This window comes from Typha angustifolia, chromosome 13 (genome assembly GCF_048772165.1).
Source record: "Typha angustifolia cultivar Huaian chromosome 13, ASM4877216v1, whole genome shotgun sequence".
Taxonomy (NCBI): domain Eukaryota; kingdom Viridiplantae; phylum Streptophyta; class Magnoliopsida; order Poales; family Typhaceae; genus Typha; species Typha angustifolia.
The window spans coordinates 16,145,184-16,169,495 of NC_133251.1; the positions used below are offsets into that span (position 1 = coordinate 16,145,184).

Consider the following 24,312-nt stretch of genomic DNA (forward strand, 5'->3'; position numbering starts at 1 on the left):
TCGTGCCCGATCGGACTTTGTTTGCTTCGTATATAATTATTTTTTTAAAAAAAATAATTTTATGCACATCTCTTAATATGTGATTTCTTAATAAAATTTTAAATTAATTGAGGCTTAGCCCCATAGCCTATGTATATAAATTGGCCTACCTAATAATATGGGCATGGAGCTGACTCAGACTCAGGTTTAAAACTAGTCTAAAACAAAACTGGGCAGAACCTTATCCATACCCGAGCTTAAATTTTTTTAATTTTAAATTTTAATTTTTAATTTTTATAACGAGGTGGACCCGGTCCATAAGCGCACCTTATTAAAAATTTTAAATTTTAAATTTTGAAAATTTAATTTCACTAGCCGAATTGAACCCAAAAACCGGGTCAGACTTCCGTTCCGTCGACGCCACTTGCCCATGAACTTCTGCCCTTATTATTCAATTCAATCTCAGTTGTTTGCATATTACCCCCTCCGACCATAATATATTCTACTTCAGTACCTTCTTCCTTGGATTAATAAGCCGTAGCCTTTTGTGATGGGCCCTCCAGACCTCCGTATATTTCATTCCGGTCTCTGGTTATAAAGGAAAGCTCGGCGAAACGAGAGAGCTCTGGAACGAGAGACAGGAGAAAAGAGAGGATCGAAAGCGATGGCAGCGACGATGGATCCGGTTACCAAATCGAAAGCTTAACCCTAGACCTAGAAATCTGTTTATGGCGTCGTCGAGGGTGATGGCTTCGTCGTCTCAGGCGGGCTCCGATCTCGGGCGCCAGTCCTCGGTCTACTCCCTCCCGATGGGCGATCTCCACTCCTCGATTGGAGCAGACCAGTCCAAGAACCTCGGATCTACCAACATGGAGGACATCCTGAGAGAGATCTACGGCGATATGCCGGCGGCCGGCGGCGGTGACGGAGAAGGCGAGAAGGGCATGGAGGGGAAGACGGCGGAGGAGGTGTGGAAGGAAATATCCGCTGGCCGGAGCGGCGGCAGCTGTGGCGGTGGCTGTGGCGGTGGTGGAGATATGGAGATGACGCTGGAGGACTTCCTTGCGAGGACGGGGGCGGTGAGGGAGGAGGACATTAGGGTTCCGTCCAGCTCGATGATGGGGAATCCGGTTGTGGGGTTGGACAATGGGGTGGAGATTGCTGGCGGAGTAGGGAGAGGAGGGAGGGGAAGGAAGAGGCCAGATCTTGACCCGGTAGATCGGGCAGCGTTGCAGAGGCAGAAGAGGATGATCAAGAACAGAGAGTCGGCAGCGAGGTCGAGGGAGAGGAAGCAGGTCTTTTCCTTTTTCTTCAAACAAATTCACGCTTAGCCGTGGTGCAGATTAAGTGTTTGATGGATTGGAAGTGATCAATTTGTGTAGATTTGTGTTCTGAATGCAGGCTTATACTGCGGAGCTTGAAACTCTGGTAGCACAACTGGAGGAGGAGAATGCTCTGCTATTGAACTACCAGGTACAGGAATTTGTTCTTTCTAGGGCAGTATCACAGATGCATGTCATACAATGGATTAATTTTGTGGTACGTGGTTTTGTGGGATCGCATGAAGATGAGTAAATAATCATCTCTGTCACTTCAAAAGGTGCTGAATTGTGTAACGCTGTTGGGTTTGTTTGACTTTTTTACTCGTAGGTTGTAATGCGGAAAGATTATCTCTGATGAAGTAAACATTTGTTTTATAAAACATGTTCAATGGTTAATTCAAAGCCTTTGGTACTGCAAATTTATCTGGCATGAGGCTAGAAAACTAAAAACTAGAACTTTTTGCTCATTTGAGAATTTGATACTCTATGCTGTTAATCTATTAAACCATGTATTGCTTTTGATTGCAGGAGGAGCAGAAAAGGAAGAGACTTAAACAGGTTCTTTTTTGTCATTTACAGTATTATAATACCAATAAGCAGTTAATATTCTATTAGAATTTCTGGCATTGCTACAGTCTAAAGTTTGACAACAAAATTGACTAATGCTAGCACGCTAGTTTAGGCCAATGTATATGGTTGTAGTTCTATAGAAATTCAACTGTCAAGATGAGTGCCATCATGGTTGTGATATAAACACAAATTAATACTGGCTCATATGGTTCTACAATGTAGATTTTAAACATCTTTATTTTTCTCTGTGTTGTCCTTGATTTTGGCATATCTTTAGCAAGACAATAAATTGCAATCCAAACTATGGTTGAGAATTTTCAAATCCAGTTATATGTTGGACCACCCTGAAATTGTTCCTTACTTTCTTAACTATATGGATCAGTAATGAATGTGATTCTATCTTTTTTTGATATGGCTTGGAAAGTTAAACATCTGCAATCCAAGCTATGGTTGAGAATTTTTAAATCCAATTATATGTTGGACCACCCTGAAATGTTTTTTTTTTTACTTTCTTAATAATATGGAATTATGGATCAGTTATGAATGTGATTCTATCTCCTTTTGATATGGTTTGGAGTTTTTCTTAACATCTGACAGAGCAATTTGTAGAGGTTGATCAAAGATCTCAAAGAGAAAAAATAAAAAAGGAACAAAGAAAAATTATACATTCTGGGAAATTGTTCATCTGGTTTGACCTTGACCTGAAATTGCATCTACAAGACAAAGGATTTGGTTTGCATTTACTTTTCTTTTCACATGCTTTCTAAACCCTAAATATCATCATGGAAAACTGTGCTGCCTGCCAACTTGACTTGAAGTTATCCCCAATTTTCAAAGCCTACTCATACATCTTAACTGTTTTTTTAACCTTCGACTTGATAATGTCTCACTGCCTAGTGCCAATAGAGTAGTGAAAAGGGAACCTTCTGAACAACACATTTACTGTGGCAAGAAAAACCAGTTTGCAGTTGTTACAACGTAAATTGGAGGTATGTCTTCAAGGGCTGCATCACTCCCTTTTGTGTTCCTCCTTTAGGACAATTTTTTGTTGTCTTTCTCTTTGTTTGGTATCTTATGATAACTTGAACCTCAACCTCAATTTTCTTTTTCTTTCTTTTGGTTGAGGCGTCCCTACTGGATGTTCTACTTTATTCTTTAGGTGAGGTTCTATACCTTGCTGATATCATAAGCATCCAGCTCTTTGTGCCGGTTTAAAAACTTGTGGATATTTCTATTTCACTTCCTAATTCTTACAGTAGTTTCTGAGGTTGACTCAATTCATACAACACCTTTATTTGTAAGGTACTCCTGATTCTTTGGTTGCAGGAGTCAGGAATTCTCATATCATCCTCAGTGTCATTGATATGTAATTATATGGTGCTGACTGTGCACAAATTTTTTCTTCTAAAATTGGTGTTGTGATCCCCACTAATTTTACTTCCCTAGCATGTTATACCTACTTTTGTGAATTATCAATTCTGATGGGTCAGATTATTACTTTTCCGCATCTTCCAGTTTCTAGGTAGCATAGGTAAGAAACATGGATTACTTTTTTCCAGAGTTCGTCTTCTTTCAATACCCCATTTAAATGCAAATTTTGATGTAGCTAGGCTTACTATTGGACTCAACAATATGTTATGCATGTATTCCTTGCACGTAGAGGAACTTATTGAGAAGTAGCATTTCAAAAACATTTGAGTGATTGAGTCAAAATTTTGTGGTATTAAATATTTCTATGAAACTTGAAAAAGTGGACTGTTATCAATTTTTTAGAGGTAAAGACTATTTGTAGGAGCCTAAGAGAAGATTATCCGTGCAGTTGACCATAATAAGTTTCAGAGGCACATTACTCAATTTTTGCAAGAAAAGTGTTGAAATAGATCCAATGTAAGCTGATCCATGTAATATAGCTAACTTAATCTGGTAGAGAAAATAATTAAATTACTTTGCAACTTAGTTCTATCTCCATCAAAGTATCTGTCTGGAAATTGTCTGATATCTTCTCTTCATGCTTCCATTACAGTTTAATGGTCACAAACATCCAAATTTCTCATTATTATTCCCTATTTTGCTAATAAATTAGTGAGAGTATCTATTTCCTGTCACCTGGCACAATGTTTCTTTCCTTTGTTACACATTTAACTTCTGTCTTTCTGTGATCTAATCATTGCTAGTTGGATTACCTCGATGTTATAGAGTTTCTTATTTAATTTTGCTTCACTGGGAGCAACCTAAATACTGTCCTGCATACCCTAAAACTGTAGAATGTTGGCCTGGCAGTAAAATAAGATTACAGATAGCTTATTAGTATTACAATTTATTGTCGACTGAACGCTAAAAGTCTTTGCAGCTTATGGAAAACGTGGTCCCAGTCACCTTGAGGAGAAAACCACGGCGGCCTCTCCGAAGGACTTCTTCCATGGAATTGTAGAGAAGCGAAGTGCTAAGCTCAGTTTGAGGTGGTTGTCTGACAACTCAGTATTATCTGAATTTCTACAAGTGGAAGACATATTTGAAGCACGTCGTTGCAGCTTGAGGAAATCAGTGTGTAAAAATGTTGGTAGGTAGTACATCTAAGGTAGCACCAAAGTCAAGACTATTTTTCTTTGTTTATCCTTAGCTGCTATCAGCAAGCAAAAGGTTTGTAAAAGTTTAATTTTAATAACCAGTCTTCTTGAGAGAGTGAACCATTATGTTCTTTCGTGCTCAACGTAGACACACACTTCAATGAAAACGAGCATATAACTTTTCCAACAGTTCACTCTCTGTTTTTGCTTTGCTTTGCCTTCCAGCTAACTCTATCCTACTGGTAGGTGAGCGAATTTCTGCCATTGCAAGTTCTACTGGTTGTCTGATGCTCATTAATGCGGACAGCTTTTGAGGTCATGCCTGTATATGTTCATATTTATAAATTAAAATGGAAGGATGGAAGGTTCCATCTCAAAACATCGAGCAAAATACCGAGTTAAAAGGCTGCTTCGAAGTAGTCTATTATTATTTCTTAGATGCAAAATATTACACGGCTCGTCGACGAATATATTCCTTAGTAGGTTGCACTCCTCAGTCTAGGAATCCGCACAAAGTTAACTAGCCGTTGCACGCAGTCGTGCACTCCAACTGGTGCCAGCTAAGTCGTGTTCAAAGAGCCAGCTACTTATTCATAATTTACACATTGATTTGTACCCCCACAAAAAAGAAAAAAAGAAAAAAAAGAACGATGAATATCTGCATATCAACGTGCTCTAAGAAGTTCTTACAAGCATCCCAACTTTCATTGTTTCGGATTAACAATATATAGATTAAAGGAAACCGTATTATTATGTTGGAAGGCTAGAATCTACTATATGATTACAGACAAACGAAAAGAGTTTAAAATCTTCCACACGTTAACCACCACAAGAATAACTAGGAACTAAAGATTTGCACCTAAGCACAAAATTCTGCAAAAGATGCTACATATGAAAAACCTGCCAAAGAACCAAATGATTCCTTGCAAAGCAGAAAAATCTTGTGAAATCGACGTAAGCAGAACCGTAATTCGAGAATTGATGAAGCAAAGCTGACAATTGAATGATTCTGTGCATAGGAGAAAACTTTCACAAAATGATACTGACCAGAACCAGAACCAGAACCAAATACATTCGAGAATTCATCAACTAAAGTCACACCATGGACCAAATCATCCACCCCTAGAAAACAAAGTTACTGAGCTGAGATCAATACCCTATCTGGAAGGGCATTTTTTGAAAAAGAATTACGTATTCCAGAAGATCCATTATTAAAAAAAACAAATAAGGACCAGCCTGCCCATTTGATTCCAAACACAAGATTAAATATGCGCAAGTTCACAAGAAAAACATATTCATAACCTTGTCAAATAAGCATCTCGAAGTTCCTCCACTATGTATAGAAAAAGAAAAGCAATATTAAAATGAGAAAAGAAGATACATCACTACTTGGTAGTTTGTTTCTATCTGTTGTTTATGCAAATAGATGCAAGTGACAGCATAGCAGATCCAATGACATCAGATTAATGAAGATATAGAAATATAGCACAACCTGTACAGAAAATTCACTGTCGATTATATAACTCGTAGATATCAAGTATCAACTCGTGTATAAAGCCAAGCCCTAGGCAAAGTGTCACCTCTTGAAACTCCAGTCCAGTTCTTGTTTACCTCCAATTATCCACATCCTCTGTTGTAACTTCACTGTGTCATCTATAAACTAATTCAAACACACGGAGGACATTTCAACTTATGATAATAATTATCCTCTTTGATGCCACTTAACTACCTCTTCTACAATGAATTAATTATAACGATTCTACATTACATGTTTCAGACATCAACAATTGAAAGACCATACCATATCGCCAAACAAGGCCACAATATATTTATAATGGAAGGAACAAACCCTTAGCAAGCACAGAACAATTGATATGCGAATAGGCACTCTGCATTGTCATTGATCCTTCTATCAAAGAGCAAATCATTTACCCTAGAAAGTGTTTAGAAGTATTTCTACTACCGGAAGGTCGTCTTCCGACCTTCAAAAGAAAATTTCAGCTGCTTTGATAGATATACCGCATCAAAAGAATCAAGCTTTTCCTAAAGAAAGTTAACCTATTCCAATTGATTATCACTTGTATCCTAGTCAGGATTATCAGATATCGAGGTAATCCTATATACCTGAATTCAATAATAAAATAGTGCATGTTGTTGGAAGATTTTTCAGTCACTTCTATAATTCCTTCATAATTCTCTAACCTTCTTTATTCAACTTCATTTCAGAGTTGAGCTCCTAGAAATTCAATTCGTGTATTTTTCCAAATAACTCAAGAATCTTTTTGAAACTCCTTCAAATCCATCTGTTCATTGAGATGCTCATGATACCTCTCCAACCTCTCCTACCACTATTTTTCACCTTTAACAAATGACAGTTGATGTAAAGAAACTCCTGATTTTCACAAAATTTAGATGAAAAAGAATTCTATACTCTAAGATGCTACTATGCTGAAAAGCAACTATCTACAAAATTTAAGACTCAATACTTTAGTTGCAGGTTAAGAAAAGGGACAATTGGCACATGAAAAGCAGCCTTTTGAAGTTCAAATTTTAACGCTTAGATAACATTTGCATTAGAAAGAGAGCAAGATTCAGACAAATAACATCACCACTCTTGCATTTCCTTTAACATCAAATAGTCCCAAATTCTTCTCAAATGTACTAAAACCTAACCTCGTCCCAATATATCAAAATTTCTGAATCATAATAAATCCACTTTTAATTGCTTAAGATTGAATCATGATGTTCTTGCAGGTCCGACAGAATTATGGGGTGAGATTTGAAAATGATTCTTCATAATTAGGTATTTAACAACTTAAGAAGGTTTGTAAAAGACATAGATCCTAGGTAGCATCGCAACAAATTCTCTGCTTCCTGGATGAATAAAAGTACTCTATATTACTCAGAAAACAAAAGGTTTTGTTTGTAATGCAAAGTGATTATAGATCAGCATTTCACTCTCCAGTCAGAAACATTTCTTAGACAATCATGAGAAAATAAATCTGAGATATAAATTTCCAAATAACATTCGAGTAACAACACAAACAATATAAGAAAATTTGAACAACTCACTATCCCATCAAAGGATTCACAACACCGGGAAGTTGGAGAATTATACAGAAGACGCCCATTAACATAATAAAGAAACACAATCAACCATTTACAATAAAGTATAACAGTAAGTAAATTCAAGAAAAAGCTACCTTTTTAATCTTATTTCTGCGAGGATACTTTGAGTCAATTCGTTCATCATCCTGACCATTTTCTTCCACTTCATCTCATCTTCCAATACTTTCTTCAACCGGGCTGCATCCTCAAAATCAAAAACTAAAATTTAGCATGCACATTTGATGCCTTCCTCTTAATTTTGACCAGGATGAGAATATAACTAAGATATATTATTCATTCTGGATTGTGTGACTTGCTTAAGCAATCGAGGCCCTCTGTCCGGGTCCGCACAATCCTGTGAAACACCTCCCTCACTTGTCTCTCAAGAGGGTCCAACCCATCCTTGAGGGTGCTGCAGACCTGCACCAGCTCCTGAACCCCTTCCCTCACCTCCTCCTCCTTCTCCTCCCCGAGAGGAAACTGGACAGCGTCTGTGATCTCTGCCAATTGCTGCGAGCATCTCTCTATCTGATAAATCTCCTTCATCAGCGCGCTCGAATTGCGCCTCTCCTTCCGCTTTGACTCCTCAAGAATTTTCTCATACAAAGACATAAGTGGCGCAGCCCAGGCGAACCCGCGGGGGACCGAGAAGTGCACACCGGCGAGGCCACGGTCCTGGCATGGGATTGCGGCCACGAGCGCCCACATCACGAAGAAGAGCACCGCGTTCATTGTGAAGACCGCAGACGCAAGACCACCCGTGGCAGTGACCTCGTTCGGGCGTGGAGCCGTGAGATTTCCGCCGATCGCCTGTAGCTGGCGTGCAGCGGACCACGTACGCGACACGCTCCACGAGGAGGATCTAAAATGCCCGCCGCTGGAGCCAGCGCTGCCACTGCTGCTGCTCCGGCGATGATGGCCGTGGCCGTGCTGGTCGCGATTGCTCCGGCCGAAGGACCTATTGCGGTGATTGACCACAGATCCCGCCTCCTTCTCGTCGAGCATGAGGATCGTGAGATCCGTTAGAGTTTTCCGGGCCCGGCGGATATGGCCCTCTCCTAGGGAACCGCTACTCGTTAGGGCTACGCGGACGACGTCGAGATGCTTGTGCCATCGCCGGATCTGGTCGACGCCGTCACGAACGGCGTTGCAGACGTCGAGAGCCTTAACGGCTCGGTCGAAGAAGTCAGCAACAAGGCGATCGAGGGGGGACCGCGCAATCGCCGGGCCGCTGTTGAAGAGGACGACGCGGAACTCCTCGAGGCAGATCAAGAAAGAGTCGAGAAGCTTCCGGATCCAGGCGAGAGGGATCGGGATCGCATCTCCGGCGCCGTCTCCCCCGCCGGCGAGGGAGTTGAGGAGGTCGACGAAGAGATCAGCGACGTGGCGCTGGAAGGACTCGAGCTCGAGGTTGCAGGAAGCATCGTGGCCGTCCATGGAGTGGATCTGATCGCGTCGGATGCTTAGGATCGACCTCCCCAGCGATGCGAACGGCGCCGACGAGCCCTGGTAGTCCGTGGCCGGCATTATCGCATAGGCCCACCGGATCGCCTCCTTCCTCTAAGAATTCGAACGAACTTGGGTACGAACTAAAGGTTTGATCGGATAAGAATGGGGAGAGAAAACAAATAAGGATGTGAAAGAGGAAACCCTAATAATGGTGGTGGTGGTCTAATTGAATTGGTGGAACAACGAACCTTTCTCCGCAGTGAAATGAGAGAGAGAGAGAGATAGAGAGAGAGAGATGATTTACTAATTCGGGAAATATAATTATATAAAGATAAAGGGGAAAAAGAGAGAGAAAAAGAAGAAAAAAAAAGCGGACGGCGATGAGATGGATGGCAACGGAGATGGGAGGAGGACACGTGGCGACAAGGATGAAGGTGTTCCCACGTGGGATGCTGGAGAAACGTGGACCGGTCTCATTCGCAGCGCGGATATAGAAACTTTTTGCACTCAGCACTCTATATTTTAATCTAATTATTTTGTAAATTTAAGTCAACAATTTCGCTTCACAAATGCAGCCATTAAAATCTAAACGAAGATCAAATTTTACTGAGTATATCCCACAATGTTTGATTAAATCCTATTGGTTAGACTAAATCTTCTAAACCTTTACACCCTATGAGATGAGAATTTATTTTAAAAAAAAGAAGTCTCTACCTTGATGGTTTCCTCAACCCTCCTAGTGCACCCATAGCTTTTCATTATTCCCTCTCCATTGTTTTCTCTAAACAATGCACTAACAAACACTACTTAATACCTTAATTTCATGATCAAAACACTAATAACTAAACTAATATTTGTTCCTGGAAGGAAGCCTATCATGGCCCTAATCATCTCCGCAGCTTCTGGCTATCAACTGGCCAATCAGCAATAGTACGAATATTACAGATCCAGCTGGACGTCCAATAGAAAGGCGTACTCGATCACATACATACATCTCTCTTTGTCTTTGAGATGGTAAACTAATTTTAAGCCGAGCTTAATTAAAATAACTAATTATTAATCCAAATTAGGTTGAAGATAGTGGAAGAAGGTAGGTAGAGAAATATACCTGTCGAATTGTCAGTTATTGGTCACGTGAAGTTGGTTGTTTCATCATGTCCATCCACCATTATAGTTAGTTATAAACATTATAAGAAGCATAGCAAAATATATATAATTCCTAATGACAGGATAGTAACAGTACTAATATTATATTATATTATATTATATTTTTCTAACTTAATGCCATAAAAATTATTAGTGATTACAATAATGTCAAATTGAGCAAGGTGTGTGTTGAAGTCATTGAGGAAAGAAAGCTTCAATTAACATAACAGCTAGGCATTTAATACAGCTCCAGTCAAAGTTCTTGCAGTGGCTGTTTAAAGTTAATTAAAAATAGGATTATGGAGAAAGAATGAGTCAGAGTAGCATTACTTTAGATAATCCCAACAAGAAACTTCATTAACAGAGAATGTTTTAGGATTAAGAAGTTTTATATAATCTTATCGTTCTTACTGAAGAGGTTGTTTTCATCTAATGATACATTTTGAAAGAATAAGGGGCTTTCTTATGAGATTAGGAGAAGAAGTTTGACCTTTGAATTGAAATAGATATACTAATTTCTTAACTTTATTAACAGAGAATAATGCTTTCTTGTGACTCTAAACCTTCAACAACGTGTCAAATTATAGAAGTATTTTGTTGTGGAATAAGAATAATTCAACGAGATATGGAGCAGATCATGGACAAGTGGCCCTTATAAAAAAATATCACCATATCAACACTTTCTAGAAGATAAATACTAAGAAAATCTTAGGAATAATTATACATAAAATTTTGGAAGTGTTAGTTAGATGCTCTTATTTATTTTACCTAACATACTTATTTTCTTCAAGATATTGTAAATAGAAAAGTTCAGTATACAGGTTGTCGATTGGGTATTGGTCAGACAATCTCTTGTGATAAAAAAAAAATAATAAAAAAAAAAAATATATATATATATATATATGAAAAGGGAAAGGAAAAGGAAAGGGAAAAGAAACAAAGAAACAATCATACAAACAAACATCCCACTGGTCTGTTGTCTGTGGCATAAACTCTACTAGAAACAAACACATGAAAGTAACTGGTCGTTTGTTTTCTTTCAGGAGTTCATAATGCTTCCAGTGAGCAACTCTGTTCACTTTGCTGCAGAGGTCAGCAGTCCAGCCCATTCCAAAGCAGCATGGTGGGCAGACAACACGTGTCGTGTTTAATTAGTTTGTTGTGTTGCTGGTAGAGTGATGTTAATACTTAATAATGGGCCAAATATATTGGATTACCAATAAAATCTGTTTCTTTTAGGAAAGTAAGTGGTGATTAGCTCACAAATCTGTTAAGTGGAAGTACCTGACGGTATCACCATCGCACAGTCTTTCCAGATCAAAATTGACCCAGTTATTAGCTCTGTGTGTGTGTGTGTGTGAGAGAGAGAGAGAGAGCCAAAGTCTAATGTATCAATCCTCAAGCAGTGATTTCATTAATTTCATTTATATTAAATCACGGTACTCCGTGTGTAAGTCAATATACTAAATAGTCTGATTTATATTTTAAGTTGTATACATCGCCGAACTATTATTATAAATTAAACACCGCCGAAGTAACTAAACACCGCCGAATAAATTGTAGCGTTGTTGAGCTAGTTATTCAAACCAAATGCACTCAAATTGAGTCATTGAGCCACCAACATACTAAGATGAAGTTACTTTACATAAAAAGAGACCGTAAAAAATAATTGACAGAATTATTCTCTTTTACAGCTAGTGCTGTTGCAGAAACTTCAACAAATATGCTCCCTTCTTGTTGGTGGGGTGCATTTATAATTATACATCATAGGGTGGAGATAAGTGGAAAAGGCCATTCTTAACAGAGTGAAAAAGTGCAAAGGCATTAATTACTATTTACTACTAGATCACTTAATGCAGATAATACAAGAAGATAAAGAGATCCGGGTAACCGTAGGACAAGGTAAATGCTTCAAGGTCCAGTTTCAGGTTACAGCATGCACAGCGACAACAACCAAGATGGAGCACAGTGACAACAAAGACTAATCGACAATTGCAAACATAGTGTGGTAAATGATGTGGTTATCTATTATATTTGTCCAACTGCCTTCAATTCCGCTGTTCTATTCACAAGCCAACTTGGTATCGAAGCTACTCAAGCAGATGGCAAAAGCCTGGAAGGCCGAGAGCGGGTAGCGATAATCCATGGTAAACATGTCTTTTGCGACCTTGCCAAACTGCAGGATGACCTTATCATGATCAGAGGGTGCGGGCGGTGCAGGCTGTGATGGAGTTGGAGCTCCTGCAGCTGGTTGTGTTGCAGCTATTAGTTGGAAATTTTTTACAGAGGCAACAGTCACCCGGCCTCGGAAGTTCAGGCACCAACACTGCAGCTGCTCATGCCACCTTGGAGCCTTGTTGCGAAGTACCAAGGGCCTCACCTTGGTCTCATCCTCTTCTTCTCCCTCTCGAATTCCTCCAGTAATGTCAGAGAAGCGAGCACTATTGAAGTCCATGGAGTGTTCCATGATGGATGCCTTCGAGAAGGAGGTGCTGCCAAAGGACTCCTCTAAGGAACGGGGAAGGAGCTGGTCAGGCTGACCAGGCACAATACCTCCAGGTTCCAGAGATGAGGCAGGTATTGAGTGCATAATGCAATTCATCCGCCTTGGGCCTCGTGTGCCAAGGACATTCAGCTCATATGTCACCTGAGCAATGTTGTAGCTGCCAGTTGGGACTTTAGGAGAGACTTTTTTGGAGTAAGATCTGCGGCTGCTCTTACCCAGTGGGCAGAGGGATGCCCAATTGTAAGGGGGCTGTGTGTCGTAGACTACGAATTTTGTGCCTAGAAAATTTGACCTACAACATCAAATGAAAATAGTTGCACCTCAGTGAATAATGATTTTCTAATCCATACTACAGGATCATCTTCCTCTTGATTAAAAAAAAAAAAGATACCTCAATTTGCCAATATAGGCACTACTTGATCTTGATATATGATCAGCATCCATTGAAATTGTGTACTCTGTGTAAGTTGTCCGGCGGCTCCTTTTAGCTGATAGAAGGAACTTCCCATTTTCAACAAGCACAGCTGCATAAAAAAAACTTAGTGATAAGTAATTCCATGAAAGTTTGAGATAAACATACTAACATCAAGGTTTTCAATGTGAAAGACCAGAGAGTGATTGCCACATGATACTTGAAAATTGAAATTCCTAACTACAAGAACAGAAACTAACATGTAGAGATTAAAGAAAAAGAGTTGAAGGATTTCCTAATTACAAGCACAGAAACTAACAAGGATAGGGTAGCTTACACCTAATAAAACATAACAGTTCAAGTGGGAACTGAATCTGTAGGTGAACAACAGAACATAAGCTTGACAAAATGGAAGTTCCCTATAAAGGTCGTGAAACATACAAATCTTCAAAGAGGAACAGACTACAAATGCTAGCATATATTAAATAAGCATAAAAACTTATTTGCTTAAGCAGTCTTTACCAGCACAACAGGATTCTTTGGTCATACTCATATTAGATGTACCTTACCTACCTATTGACAGTAAATGGGTTGCAAAGAACTATTGCATCTATGTTGTTAATTTACTACATATACACCAGCTATTAACCTCACAATTACAATTACACTGTACAAAAGCTAGTCCGACATGAAGTTCTGTTGCACGAGAGCATATATATGATGCTGAAACTGTGACTAGAATTCTTACAGCATGATTTTAGCTTTTCAATGCTTAACAAGAAGCATCATATATAATAAGCATGTTGGAGTAATACTAGTTAGGAAAACACACAATACTCAGGAGTTGCTACATGTGAAAAGCAGAAGGTCAACAATTAGTCAAAGAGAGAACGAACACCATTGGCAGCAATAATTGATCAGAGCAAAAGAAAATTTACCAGAGCTAAGGCACAAGTAGAGATGATAAGTTAATTTTGATTTGTCTCTCTTTATGAAACATTGGATGGTTCCATCACGATGCCCTGGCTGTACAAGCCAAAAGGTGAAAGTCAGAGAGGTACCAAATGCATGCAGAAACAGCAAATAACAAGGCATTATTCGTTTTGGCAAATGTAGCAAGCCCACTTTCCCATAATAATGTGTTAAATAATTTGTTTAATTCAACAAAACATGCAATAGTCAGTTACATATTTGCCGTAAAGTGCTTAGAACATTACCTGCTTCAGAGACACAGGGAAGGTGAGTTTCCCACAAAATTCTGGACTTTTAACAATCTCTTTACACATATCCCTCCACGATCTACAAACAGCCGCACAGGCAACAACATGCTTGCGAGACGGCCAAGTATTCTCGCTTTCCTCCAATCTTTTAATCACGTCGCGAAGTAGTTCAGGAGGAAGGTTAGCCCAGCGACTCTGCTGAACCACAGGAGGTGGGTCGTGCAGCTCATGCACAGTTCCCTGAGATTTTCCCCTATAATGGCCTGTAAGACCAGAAAGTCTCACCTCAAAGCTCCGTCTTGATAAACTCCCAAAACTGTCTCTAACATCACGAACTATACTACGAAACGACATCTAAACTATTTGATCCACAAAAAAGCCAGCCAAGGTACTCAAGCTCACAATCAGAGTCACAGATATTGCATCTCACTTGTATCACTGCACCAGCTGCATATGCCAGCAAGGAATTAGAATAGCTCGTCCGTCAGAATATTGGAAGGAAAGGAACATCCCCACCTTTCCACCTTTTCTGGTCTAGTGTTCTATTGGCAGCTAGAAACCATCACATGTCCTTAAGGAAGAACATCAGAAACATATCCCCTACAAAGTACAAAACAGGAAACAATATTGAGAAAAATATTTACAGACTTGGAAGAACTAATAAGTTTTGTAATATTTTGACAGTCCAGAGCAACTGACAGACAATGATGTCACTTATAGCTTAAATACATCTAATTATCCACCAAGCAACTGTAAACTTGGCAAGTAGAGTTGCATAACTTTATAAACAGTAACATCTAAAACACCAACTGGCTCGTATCACTTTATTTATATTAAAAAATGACCAATATATACTATCAAGTGTGAAATCGCCATATTCTCTAGAATATAAAGATGACAGACGTGGAGGATTTAGTGTTCATATTCCACTGCTTCGCTTAAAAGTCTAGTCTTGAGGCCTTTTTGCAGGTCAAAGATGTGCATGTGTTAAATGGTTGGAAATTCTGCATTTCCATACAGAAAAAAGATATTACCTTAGTACAACAAACCAACTCTTACAATAATCCAGCATAAATGCCACGCAAACGTTGACTGAGGTTCAACTACTTATCTTGTCCGGCATAAGAATAAAACTATCAAAGGACTAGTAGACTACCAACCTTTGATGTGAAAGGGCAAAAGATAAAATATTAGAGAAAGTAAGTAGCAGAGGGGTAAGTAAAAAAATTCTCTTGTGAAATTATTCCATCTTTATCTTTACTTTGTGAGTCGAGGGAATATAGCCCTCACATATTAGCTACAATAATATTAGGTAGAGAGATAAATAAGTCCAAAATCACTCTCATCGGGAAAAGAAGAATAGCAAATTTGAAGAATTTTTCTTTTTTTTGGACTAAAAATATATGAAATACTCGCAACACATCTTGCCATGTGGGAGACACAAATGAAAGAATAAATCTTTCTCTAAACCTAAGGCTAAACTGCAATCGGCAGCTGATATTTTAAGTAAATAGGTACTAAAATGAAGCTTTTTGTTATTCCTTGTCATTTCTCTTATTGCATAGCAGGTCAATCATCAAAGGAAAGACTCATAACTCAGAGTCAGAGCAAGGATTAAGAATATATAGGAACAGGAAGCATTTTTCGTTCTAATAAATTAGGGGAAAACTAAGAAGAGAGGAAAAGAACTCTTGTTCTCCTCCAAATAAGCAGCACCCTCGTAAGAACATCAAATTCAGCTATTCGACACCATAATGCTCAAAACCCCTAAGAACTGAACAGCAAACAGCTCGAAAGTTCACATCTTGATGCATTCCCCTGGACAAACTCCCAAGACCAAAAAGCAACTAGAAAAATCGGAGATTGAAACATGAAGAGAAACAAAATCTAGTCCACGAAACCCACGAATCAATGGAAAAACTCAAATTGAGACAACTTAGGACATAATCTCACTACAAGGGAGCAAGATCCGCGATCCGACCTGTAATCCATGCGACATCGATAGGAGAAACCCCCAAGAGAGACCCCGAAGCTTCACAATTTAAAACTCCCCCGCTCTTCGATCCGATCGCACGAAAGGAATCGAGCACCCAGACGCCTTATCTCTCTCTACAAGCGCAGCGGATCTCAAAGGCTTGATTAAATGGAGTTGAGAGAGGAAAAAGAGTGGAAAGGTGGGCGAGATGGAATAGAATTCTGCGATTATTCTATCCTCTCCCCCAAGTTGACTTTCCGTTCCGTTTACGGTGACGGCCGTCCGAGACGATTTAACTTTTAACAAACAACTCCGCAGTCGCATCTTAACGGGGCTCCGCTTTTTAACATGGGTCGGCCTCCCGGAGGATGAAGTCGTCGTCACCCTGTCGGGCGTCGATATTATTACCCCCTCGATTTAATTTATCTCTCAGAGCAGAAGACACGACGAGGCGTGCAGTCTACGAAAAACAACGTAGGGAGCAACGCCGCACGCTCCCGTCATGGAAGTCAGTGCCCTTCAAAATCACCAATACACCCTTTCTATGAAGTGGCCCGATCTGAACCGTCGACCGATCGTCCAATACTCTCCTGCCGCGTGTACTTTACATGATAGGGGATCGTGGGGTCCACCGGCGAAGCTTTGGTGGGCCAGTGGCCCATTATGCAGCCCATTGATTTTATGAACCAATGGAATTTAATACCTCTCTTCCTTTTTTTCTTTTTCTTTAATTAAGTGTTAATTGACATACGATGTGGGTCCAAGAGATGTGGCAGCCTCTGGAGCTTATCCATTCGACATGCCATAAATGGTCATCATGGGATCATAAAACGCTTTCTTGTTTTGGAAATAAGTATACTTACTACTTAGGATTTGGTTACTTTATATTTAATATCAGAATCCCAGTGAGTTACGGTTGAGAAATTAAGATTTAATAATTTAAGGTTAAGGATTATGTGAACGATTAATAGTTCTTGCTGGACGTGCTTAGAGGTTCTCTTTTTCATGAAACTACGAAGCATTTTCCATGCAGACGAAGACTTAATTTAAGTACTGTAACTAATCGCCAGGTTTAATCTAAGATTAGAAAGGCTATTTCTTTAACCCTTTTAATGATCAAATTACGTATGATTGAAAGAAGAATAAGAAAAGATAAGCCAAAACCACTTATATTAAGTTTTAAAAGTTCCTTAAGCCAGAAGGAACACATATTCTTAGATGCTAATTAGTTTATCCACCCACTGCCGAAAGAGCTACGAGCCTACGATTAGATTAGAGGCAGAAACGAGATAGTGGAGGGATTAACTTAATAACTTTCCCAGTGCTAAGTATATGGACCGCGAAAGATTAATTTAACTACGTCATAATATAAGGTTACGTATAATGAAATTAAAAAATAAAAACCAATCCTATATAATCTCATCTAACCAAGATTCTTAAGCTACTTGATCATATAATTTAAACAAGATTTATGATTAAATGTACACAATTCAATATATCAGGACCTAATAATGAAACATTAAACAATTAATTTTTTCCCTTTGGTTGAGCAGCCAACTTTGTCCACACTCTTAGCCAGTTGTCATCAACTTATCAAACAAAGAAAGAAAATTCGTTTGACAATTTAATGAGAAGGATATTTTTGTTCTGTCTTGGTTGACAAAAATTCTTAAAACATTTATTGCAATTAAACTACAAGTTTGAAGAGCTAAGATTAATAGAAATTAAATGGTTAGATGGTAACAGGGGAAGGCTAATATAATCTTTAGTCTTCGTGGTGATGGCATAACATTGTTAATAAAAAGGAGAGACTAACTACTCCCATAAATATGCCTAATTGTGGGCCACTACAACCCATATAAATAATTGAAAAAGCCCATCCGCAGTATTAACTATTAAGCATGATCAAGGGGGGGGGGGATTACTTAAGATTCTTATCCAAATCCAATTTTTTAGACAAATAATTATATATGTATATATACTAGTCACAAAAATGATTAGTTAGTTGTCTTTTGAAAAAAATATATGGTTGGATATATTTTACCATTTATATTTATGTTTAAAATAATTTTATCTTTGTGTTTTGAAAAGTCTCAAACCAGTTTTTGTATTCATGACTAAAGTGAGACCGTTCATTTTTCTGTTGAAATTTAATCGAGTACGGTGACTATTTTTATAATTTTACTATATTATATTAAAAATTTTATGTTTTTTCTGACAAATATAATAGAGACATTTTAGTTATTTTGACGTTATTCAAATAAATTTAATGAAAAACTAACGGTTTTACATTAGTCATAAGATTGGTTTGAGATTTTTTGAAGTAGAAGGGATAAAGTGATTTTAGGTATAAGTATAAGGAGTAAAATGTATTTAATCCAAAAATATATTTAACCATATTTTTTAAAAAATATAGTTAAATATATTTAACTATTTATATTTATGTTTAAAATAACTTTATTTTAAACTACTCTTTGTATTTTAAAAAGTCTCAAACGAGTTTTTCTGTTGAAATTTAATGACTATTTTTATAATTTTACTGTATTATATCAAAACCTGCATGTCATGTCTTCTGACAAGCATGATAGGGGTATTTTAGTCATTTTGATGTTATTCAGTTAAATTTAATAAAAACTAACGGTTTCACTTAGTCGTAAGACTGGTTTAAGACTTTTCGAAGTAGAAGGAGTAAAATACATTTAATTCAAAACTATATAATGAAATGGAGCAAATCATCGGGCTGGGTCGGGAATTGGACTCAAGTGTTACTGGGCTCGAGTCAGAAGATCCACAAAAGTTGTGAGCTTGAACAGGCCCAAAATTATTGCAACTCCTTTCCTGAGAATTTCTAAATTATTCATACAAAGGAAAGTTTTGAAAACAAAAATTATAGGGTGTTGATTGTAAATTTCCTCCGTTCTTCTGCGGGCGAACCTGAACATATTCTGGCTCGATCTGATTTTAATCTAAACCACAAGATCGCAGTCGCAGAGGCAGAGAGGAGTAAGCGGCGGGGGACCGAAGATTCTGATCCAATTCAACGATAGACCGTGAATAGAAGCAATCGAGAGAAAACCTATCGCCCCATTTCTCCGCTTCGTGTTTATTCTTCCTTTCTTCTGTCAAAGCTTTCCTGTTTCTCTGCTATTCCGGAAGGAATTATTTGGATAATATGCAAGCAGCTTCGTGGAAGAACATAACCGTGTCGAGGAATCACCTGTACTCGTCTGCGCAATTCGCGGATTTCCATTCCACGCCGATTACGCTCGCTAAATGGAAGAGCAAGTGGGATTACAAGGTTAGCATGCTAAAAAATCTTATCTTTTTTGTAACGGTTAGGCTATTTTAATCGTTTTTGTTTCTAAAATTGAGGTTGAATAGATGTACTGCATTGTTTTCAGTTGTACCTTTAATTTGATGGATAATATAATGTCTGTAAATTGTACAAACACATGGTGTGCGTGAACACTTCAAGGTCGTGCAAAATATATTACTGAATCGAGAGGCCATGGTTGTGTCAAATGACCGAAATTAGGAGATATAGCGTGGGGAAAAGGAAAATCAAATGTACAGATGATATACACACTACTACACAAGAAGATAAACTTTTCTTTTTCAACCTTGCAAATAACATCTTACCTCTAATGCTTGGAATTTAAGGTATATGTTTCATTCACATCAGGCTCTAATTCATGAGTGTTTCGGTTCCCTGTAATTATCTTTAGATACTATATACTTATGCATGCTCATGCCTTCTTGAGTAGTTTACTGCTAACTTATCCTCTCTAAGTGAAGCTTCTATAACTAGTATACCTTGATGAACATACCTAAGAGAATTACACTTTCTCTGAGTATAGCAACTTTAGTACTAGAATATTTGTTCAATGCTTCTCTTGGTTGATCCTATATACAGTTATGCTTGTTGTTTTTAATTTGATCATTTTGTTTAAGATATTGTATGTATTATTTGCTTTCTGTCATCAGAAGAATACTACAACTCATGCCTGCAGACCTCCTGTTTACTCTCAACCACCAGTTCAACACCCTTAAAACTTCCATGTGAGTCTTTTGTGTAAAAGTTCTCCTGATACATCTTTTCTTCTCTTTTAGTTTTTGAGAAATAAGGAGTGTTGGGATGTAGGACGATTTCTATTGCTAATTTCTCTCATTGCTAAATAATGGTGATGCTTGGTTATCAACTGTGCTCTCTATATAGCATTTTTATATAGATAGTGTATGTACTGCATGCGGACAAACTGTATAGTTACTCGAAATCATGTCATTTCATTCTACCCTCTTTACTTATTCCCATGTAACACATGGAAATTGTATGACAATCCATTTTATCGTAAATAGACTTCTCACACCCTTACATATATATTTTGCTCATGCAGGGTGAACAAAATGGTCAAAAACCATCTAAGGTATCATCAGGACTTTCTTAGCATTCTTCCTTTATGTAAATAACTTGTAGATAATCTAAACAGACTTACATAAGATATGCGGTTCGCCAAAAGCGGGCAGAAGCAAAGAAAGCTCTTAAAGATTATCTCCTCTATGGAAAATCCTCAGATCTGCATTTCCAGGTGGGTCTTAGATGGTGCATGTTGACCTTTAGAGTAGGATCTGAGTTGTTTTGATGTCAGTGGAAGGTGGAGTTTTGCTTCTTATGAACATATTCTGAATGTTATGGCTCCACAATTAATAGTAGAATATAGGTTTTCTATATTCATCAATCATATTTACATGAAAATTTTGGAATTACCTGATATGCAGCTTTTCTTACTAGGATGAAAATGTGAATTGTCCTTCTGATTCACATGGCTCTGATAATATTCCACGTTTCAGAAGTTATGGAAAATCAAGGCTCCACAATTCCTCACATTCTGGAAAAGGCAAAAATAGTGGGAGCAAGTGTGAGTTTCTGTTTATGAAGCAATACAGTTTTTCTTTCTGATATTGCTCTGCAATCATTTGATTCATTATATTTTTCATGTTTGATCTTATTTTCTTGCTATGCAATACCAAATTGCCTCTCCCAGAACAGTCTTATCCCCATTACTGAATAAATCATGTATTCGTTGTAGAAGTCTCCCATATTTTCATAAAATTCTAAAACTCTACAGTTGGCTATTTTTTCATGAGCAATGTCCATAATTCTCAGTCAAAATGGATAAAGATGTACAATTACTCTTCACATGATAACCTGAAAGACTTTCTGAAAGTTGGTGCCACCACTGAATCATCAGACTATAATGGTAGCTACACTGAGGTATTTATAAGTGGTTGCACATCTGACACACCCATGACCATATTTTGTATTTCAACCATTCACAGGGCAATGGACAGAATAATGATACTTTGTTCTAAAACATATTTTGAATATGAAAACTTTACTCTGTCTGGTTTTATATCCTGGAGCCCAGGGGCCAATTCTTATTGTCACTACGTAATTACATTTTCATCAGAGGATGATGCGATTTAATTGTTGATTCTTTTAAGGATTTATCAAACTGATAAACATCATTGATAACTTTTCTTTGTTCAGATTGGCAGAAAAGGCAGTGCTTCTATGATTTCTACAATGAAAATGAGTTTGTACATCCTGAAATGATATTTGAGGCTTTCTTCAGTAGGCACCGAGGTTATACTTGGTCTTACACATCGGCAGGGAACTTTCATTTCAATAATTCAACTTCTGGATTTAGATGGACTGATGAATCAAGATGGGAAAAAGCTAGGAAAAGATTCTGGCATGAAAGTGATGATGATGAATCAACTAACGTAGGCTCACATGCCCATAGGGCTGCTCTCGGGTTGCCGCTCACTGGACAGTTAAACCTAGACGACGTCAAATGCGCGTAAGTCTTCTCAAAAAGGGCTAGTATTATGGCCTCTAGTGTATCATTTGTCCTCCAAAATGGAGCAAAATTTCTTTTTCTTTGTCAAATTCAATCAACTTTCCTACTCTCGTGTGTAGTTTTCGTGCATCAGCTTTAAAGTGGCATCCTGACAAGCATCAAGGCTCCTCACAGGTCAGCTGCTGACTTAATCATTGCTTCAAAAAATCGCCTTTCTGATATCTGATAGACAAATTGTACACCTGAATTGTGATTTGGATGTATTGTGCACAATGTTGATCCTCTCTGCCCATCTTTTCTATATTTTATGAACTTATGTTCTCCAATATCCTGAAAAGAAGCATGCCGTGTTTCTGATGCAGGCCATGGCAGAGGAAAAATTCAAGCTCTGTGTTAATGCATATAACTCCCTGTGCAGTGTCCTCAAGTCCACCTAAGCTGCCATCTGTGAAATGCTCAAATTTATAGAATAGAAGCTTCATGTAATACTATCTGCAATTGCTTCTTTTGTATTTTATCTGTTAAGCTCCTAAACAAGGAGCTTCTATTCTTTCTTTCTTACCATTGTGATGTACTATTCTTTATCTGGGTCTTAGTTCCAGAATGGCAGATGCCCTTATATATCTATGTTAGTATTCTCTGCAAATAGAGGAAATCCAACAACAATATAGATAAATAAAATGGTAAATTCGCAACATTCAGCAATAAACGGAGATCACAGGCAGCAAAATTTGTGAAAGGGGGGACCTTTCTTTAGCATTAGTTAAGCATACAAAAATGATTACTCGTACTCTAATTAAACTACTAAAAGAGAGGGAGAGAAAGAGAGAGATAAATCGTCTCCAGAACCATCATCTGGATGCTTCCAGAGACATCTAGAAGCAGAGGAGCACAACCGACGACGACACCATGAACCCAAAGGTGCAGATCAAGAAGCCGAAGTGCATCGCCCAGCTCCGCTTAAACTTCCCCAAGTAGCTCTCCGGCGGCTCCTGGTATGGTACCTCCACCTCTCCCGCGAGCACCGCCGCCTCCACACCGCCCCCTTCTCCGGCGAACCGCGCCTTGAGGTACCTGAGCCTCTCGGTGGCGAGCGCTAGGGTTAGCTTGTGGCATCGGCGCTGGTAGCGGAAGCCGTTGATGCAGCGGAGGTGGTGGGCGACGGCGACGTAGAAGACGAGGTGGGCCAGGGTGAGGAGGCCGACGGGGGTCCAGAGGTGGCGGCACTGGAGGCGTCCGACGGGGGACTGAGTCTGGGTAGATAGGAGGAGGACCAGGAAGAGGAAGAAGATGAGGAAGAGGCGCCACAGCTCCTGCTTCTGGGCGTCAACCGCGCGCTTCTTCTCTAGAGTTTTCTCGAAGTGGAGTTGGATGATGGTGTTCAGCGATTGGATCGCCGCTTCACTGCTGTAGTAGGAAGCCGATTCCGCCATTGTTAACCACTCTTTTCACCTCTCTCTCTCTCTCTCTCTCTCTCTCTGTTTGTGCTGTGGGAAGCAGTGCCAGTGTATGAGTTGGAAGTGATAAATGCTTCCTCGTGATTTAGAAAGAAAATGATTTTATTTTCCCCAATATCTATTCAAAAACTCAAATCCAGTGTGATGTACCGCAGGAACGTTTTAATTATGTAAAAGTAGTTCAGGATAACCCGGAAAGTTGCTGATGAATAGGTGGAGCGGCTTAAGTATAATATTTGTTCGTGCGGAGCAGCAACGCTTTCCACAACATTTGATCTCGTACAATGGTCTCGTCCACGCTGGATTAGAGATCTGTCTCACATGTACAGTAATACGGTAATTACTGGAGCAGGTGTACGAGTCGGATCAAGATCCAACTCTCTCTCTCTCTTTATTTTTGGCGAAATTTTTAATTAATTTTAAAAAAAATAGGTAGGGAAGCAGAGACACGTGGGTCAAGTCAGTCGCTGCTTCCTTTTTCCTGCAGCTCTTGTCCTCCATCCCCTCCACAGAGATTCTCGCGAGCTTCGTCTGCACACAGTTGCAGAGTATGTAGGAAATTCCTACGACCCAGTTTGAATTCAAACAAATTCAACTTTTCTCCCCCGCAGCAAGATGACATCAGTGCACGGACCGAAGGTTCACAAGTTTAAATTTACCTTTAAAATAAATTTATTGTGAATAAATTATTTAAATATTGGTAGTTTTAGTTTGGTTTAGTGCTTTAACTCAGCTCAATA

At 38.7% G+C, this 24,312-nt stretch overlaps 5 protein-coding genes across 8 annotated transcripts; 2 read left to right on the forward strand and 3 right to left on the reverse strand.

Annotated features, from left to right (window-relative positions):
* Positions 1 to 515: 515 nt before the first annotated feature.
* On the forward strand, positions 516 to 4,627 carry LOC140774117 (bZIP transcription factor 12-like). The gene is made up of 4 exons (XM_073116977.1): positions 516 to 1,274; positions 1,381 to 1,452; positions 1,830 to 1,859; positions 4,222 to 4,627. The coding sequence occupies exons 1-4, from the start codon at positions 708 to 710 to the stop codon at positions 4,300 to 4,302; spliced, it is 750 nt and encodes a 249-aa protein (XP_072973078.1). The 5' UTR covers positions 516 to 707; the 3' UTR covers positions 4,303 to 4,627.
* A 2,800-nt stretch (positions 4,628 to 7,427) lies between these two features.
* LOC140774935 (protein BYPASS1-LIKE-like) lies at positions 7,428 to 9,288 on the reverse strand. Its single transcript, XM_073118123.1, has one exon. The coding sequence runs from the start codon at positions 9,071 to 9,073 to the stop codon at positions 7,841 to 7,843; it is 1,233 nt and encodes a 410-aa protein (XP_072974224.1). The 5' UTR covers positions 9,074 to 9,288; the 3' UTR covers positions 7,428 to 7,840.
* Positions 9,289 to 11,946: 2,658 nt separating this feature from the next.
* Positions 11,947 to 16,468, reverse strand: LOC140773393 (tubby-like F-box protein 8). Of its 3 annotated transcripts, none has more exons than XM_073115921.1 (6): positions 16,261 to 16,468; positions 14,796 to 14,879; positions 14,277 to 14,726; positions 13,998 to 14,085; positions 13,039 to 13,171; positions 11,947 to 12,939 (listed from the first exon to the last, which is right to left on the reverse strand). In XM_073115921.1, exons 3-6 carry the CDS (start codon positions 14,631 to 14,633, stop codon positions 12,204 to 12,206), a joined length of 1,314 nt encoding a protein of 437 aa, XP_072972022.1. In that variant the 5' UTR covers positions 14,634 to 14,726; positions 14,796 to 14,879; positions 16,261 to 16,468; the 3' UTR covers positions 11,947 to 12,203. The 3 variants fall into 3 exon arrangements, with proteins under 3 accessions (XP_072972022.1, XP_072972023.1, XP_072972021.1); XM_073115922.1 differs by having other exon boundaries at positions 14,277 to 14,542; positions 14,682 to 14,879; positions 16,261 to 16,465; XM_073115920.1 differs by having other exon boundaries at positions 14,277 to 14,879.
* Positions 16,469 to 19,203: 2,735 nt separating this feature from the next.
* Positions 19,204 to 22,735, forward strand: LOC140772818 (uncharacterized). Of its 2 annotated transcripts, XM_073115015.1 has the most exons (7): positions 19,205 to 19,552; positions 20,649 to 20,678; positions 20,742 to 20,840; positions 21,044 to 21,170; positions 21,803 to 22,115; positions 22,235 to 22,289; positions 22,478 to 22,735. In XM_073115015.1, the coding sequence occupies exons 1-7, from the start codon at positions 19,427 to 19,429 to the stop codon at positions 22,550 to 22,552; spliced, it is 825 nt and encodes a 274-aa protein (XP_072971116.1). In that variant the 5' UTR covers positions 19,205 to 19,426; the 3' UTR covers positions 22,553 to 22,735. The 2 variants fall into 2 exon arrangements, with proteins under 2 accessions (XP_072971117.1, XP_072971116.1); XM_073115016.1 differs by lacking the exon at positions 20,742 to 20,840 and having other exon boundaries at positions 19,204 to 19,552.
* Positions 22,736 to 22,840: 105 nt separating this feature from the next.
* Positions 22,841 to 23,626, reverse strand: LOC140772819 (uncharacterized). The gene has a single exon (XM_073115017.1). It carries the CDS (start codon positions 23,546 to 23,548, stop codon positions 22,991 to 22,993), a length of 558 nt encoding a protein of 185 aa, XP_072971118.1. The 5' UTR covers positions 23,549 to 23,626; the 3' UTR covers positions 22,841 to 22,990.
* Positions 23,627 to 24,312: the final 686 nt, after the last annotated feature.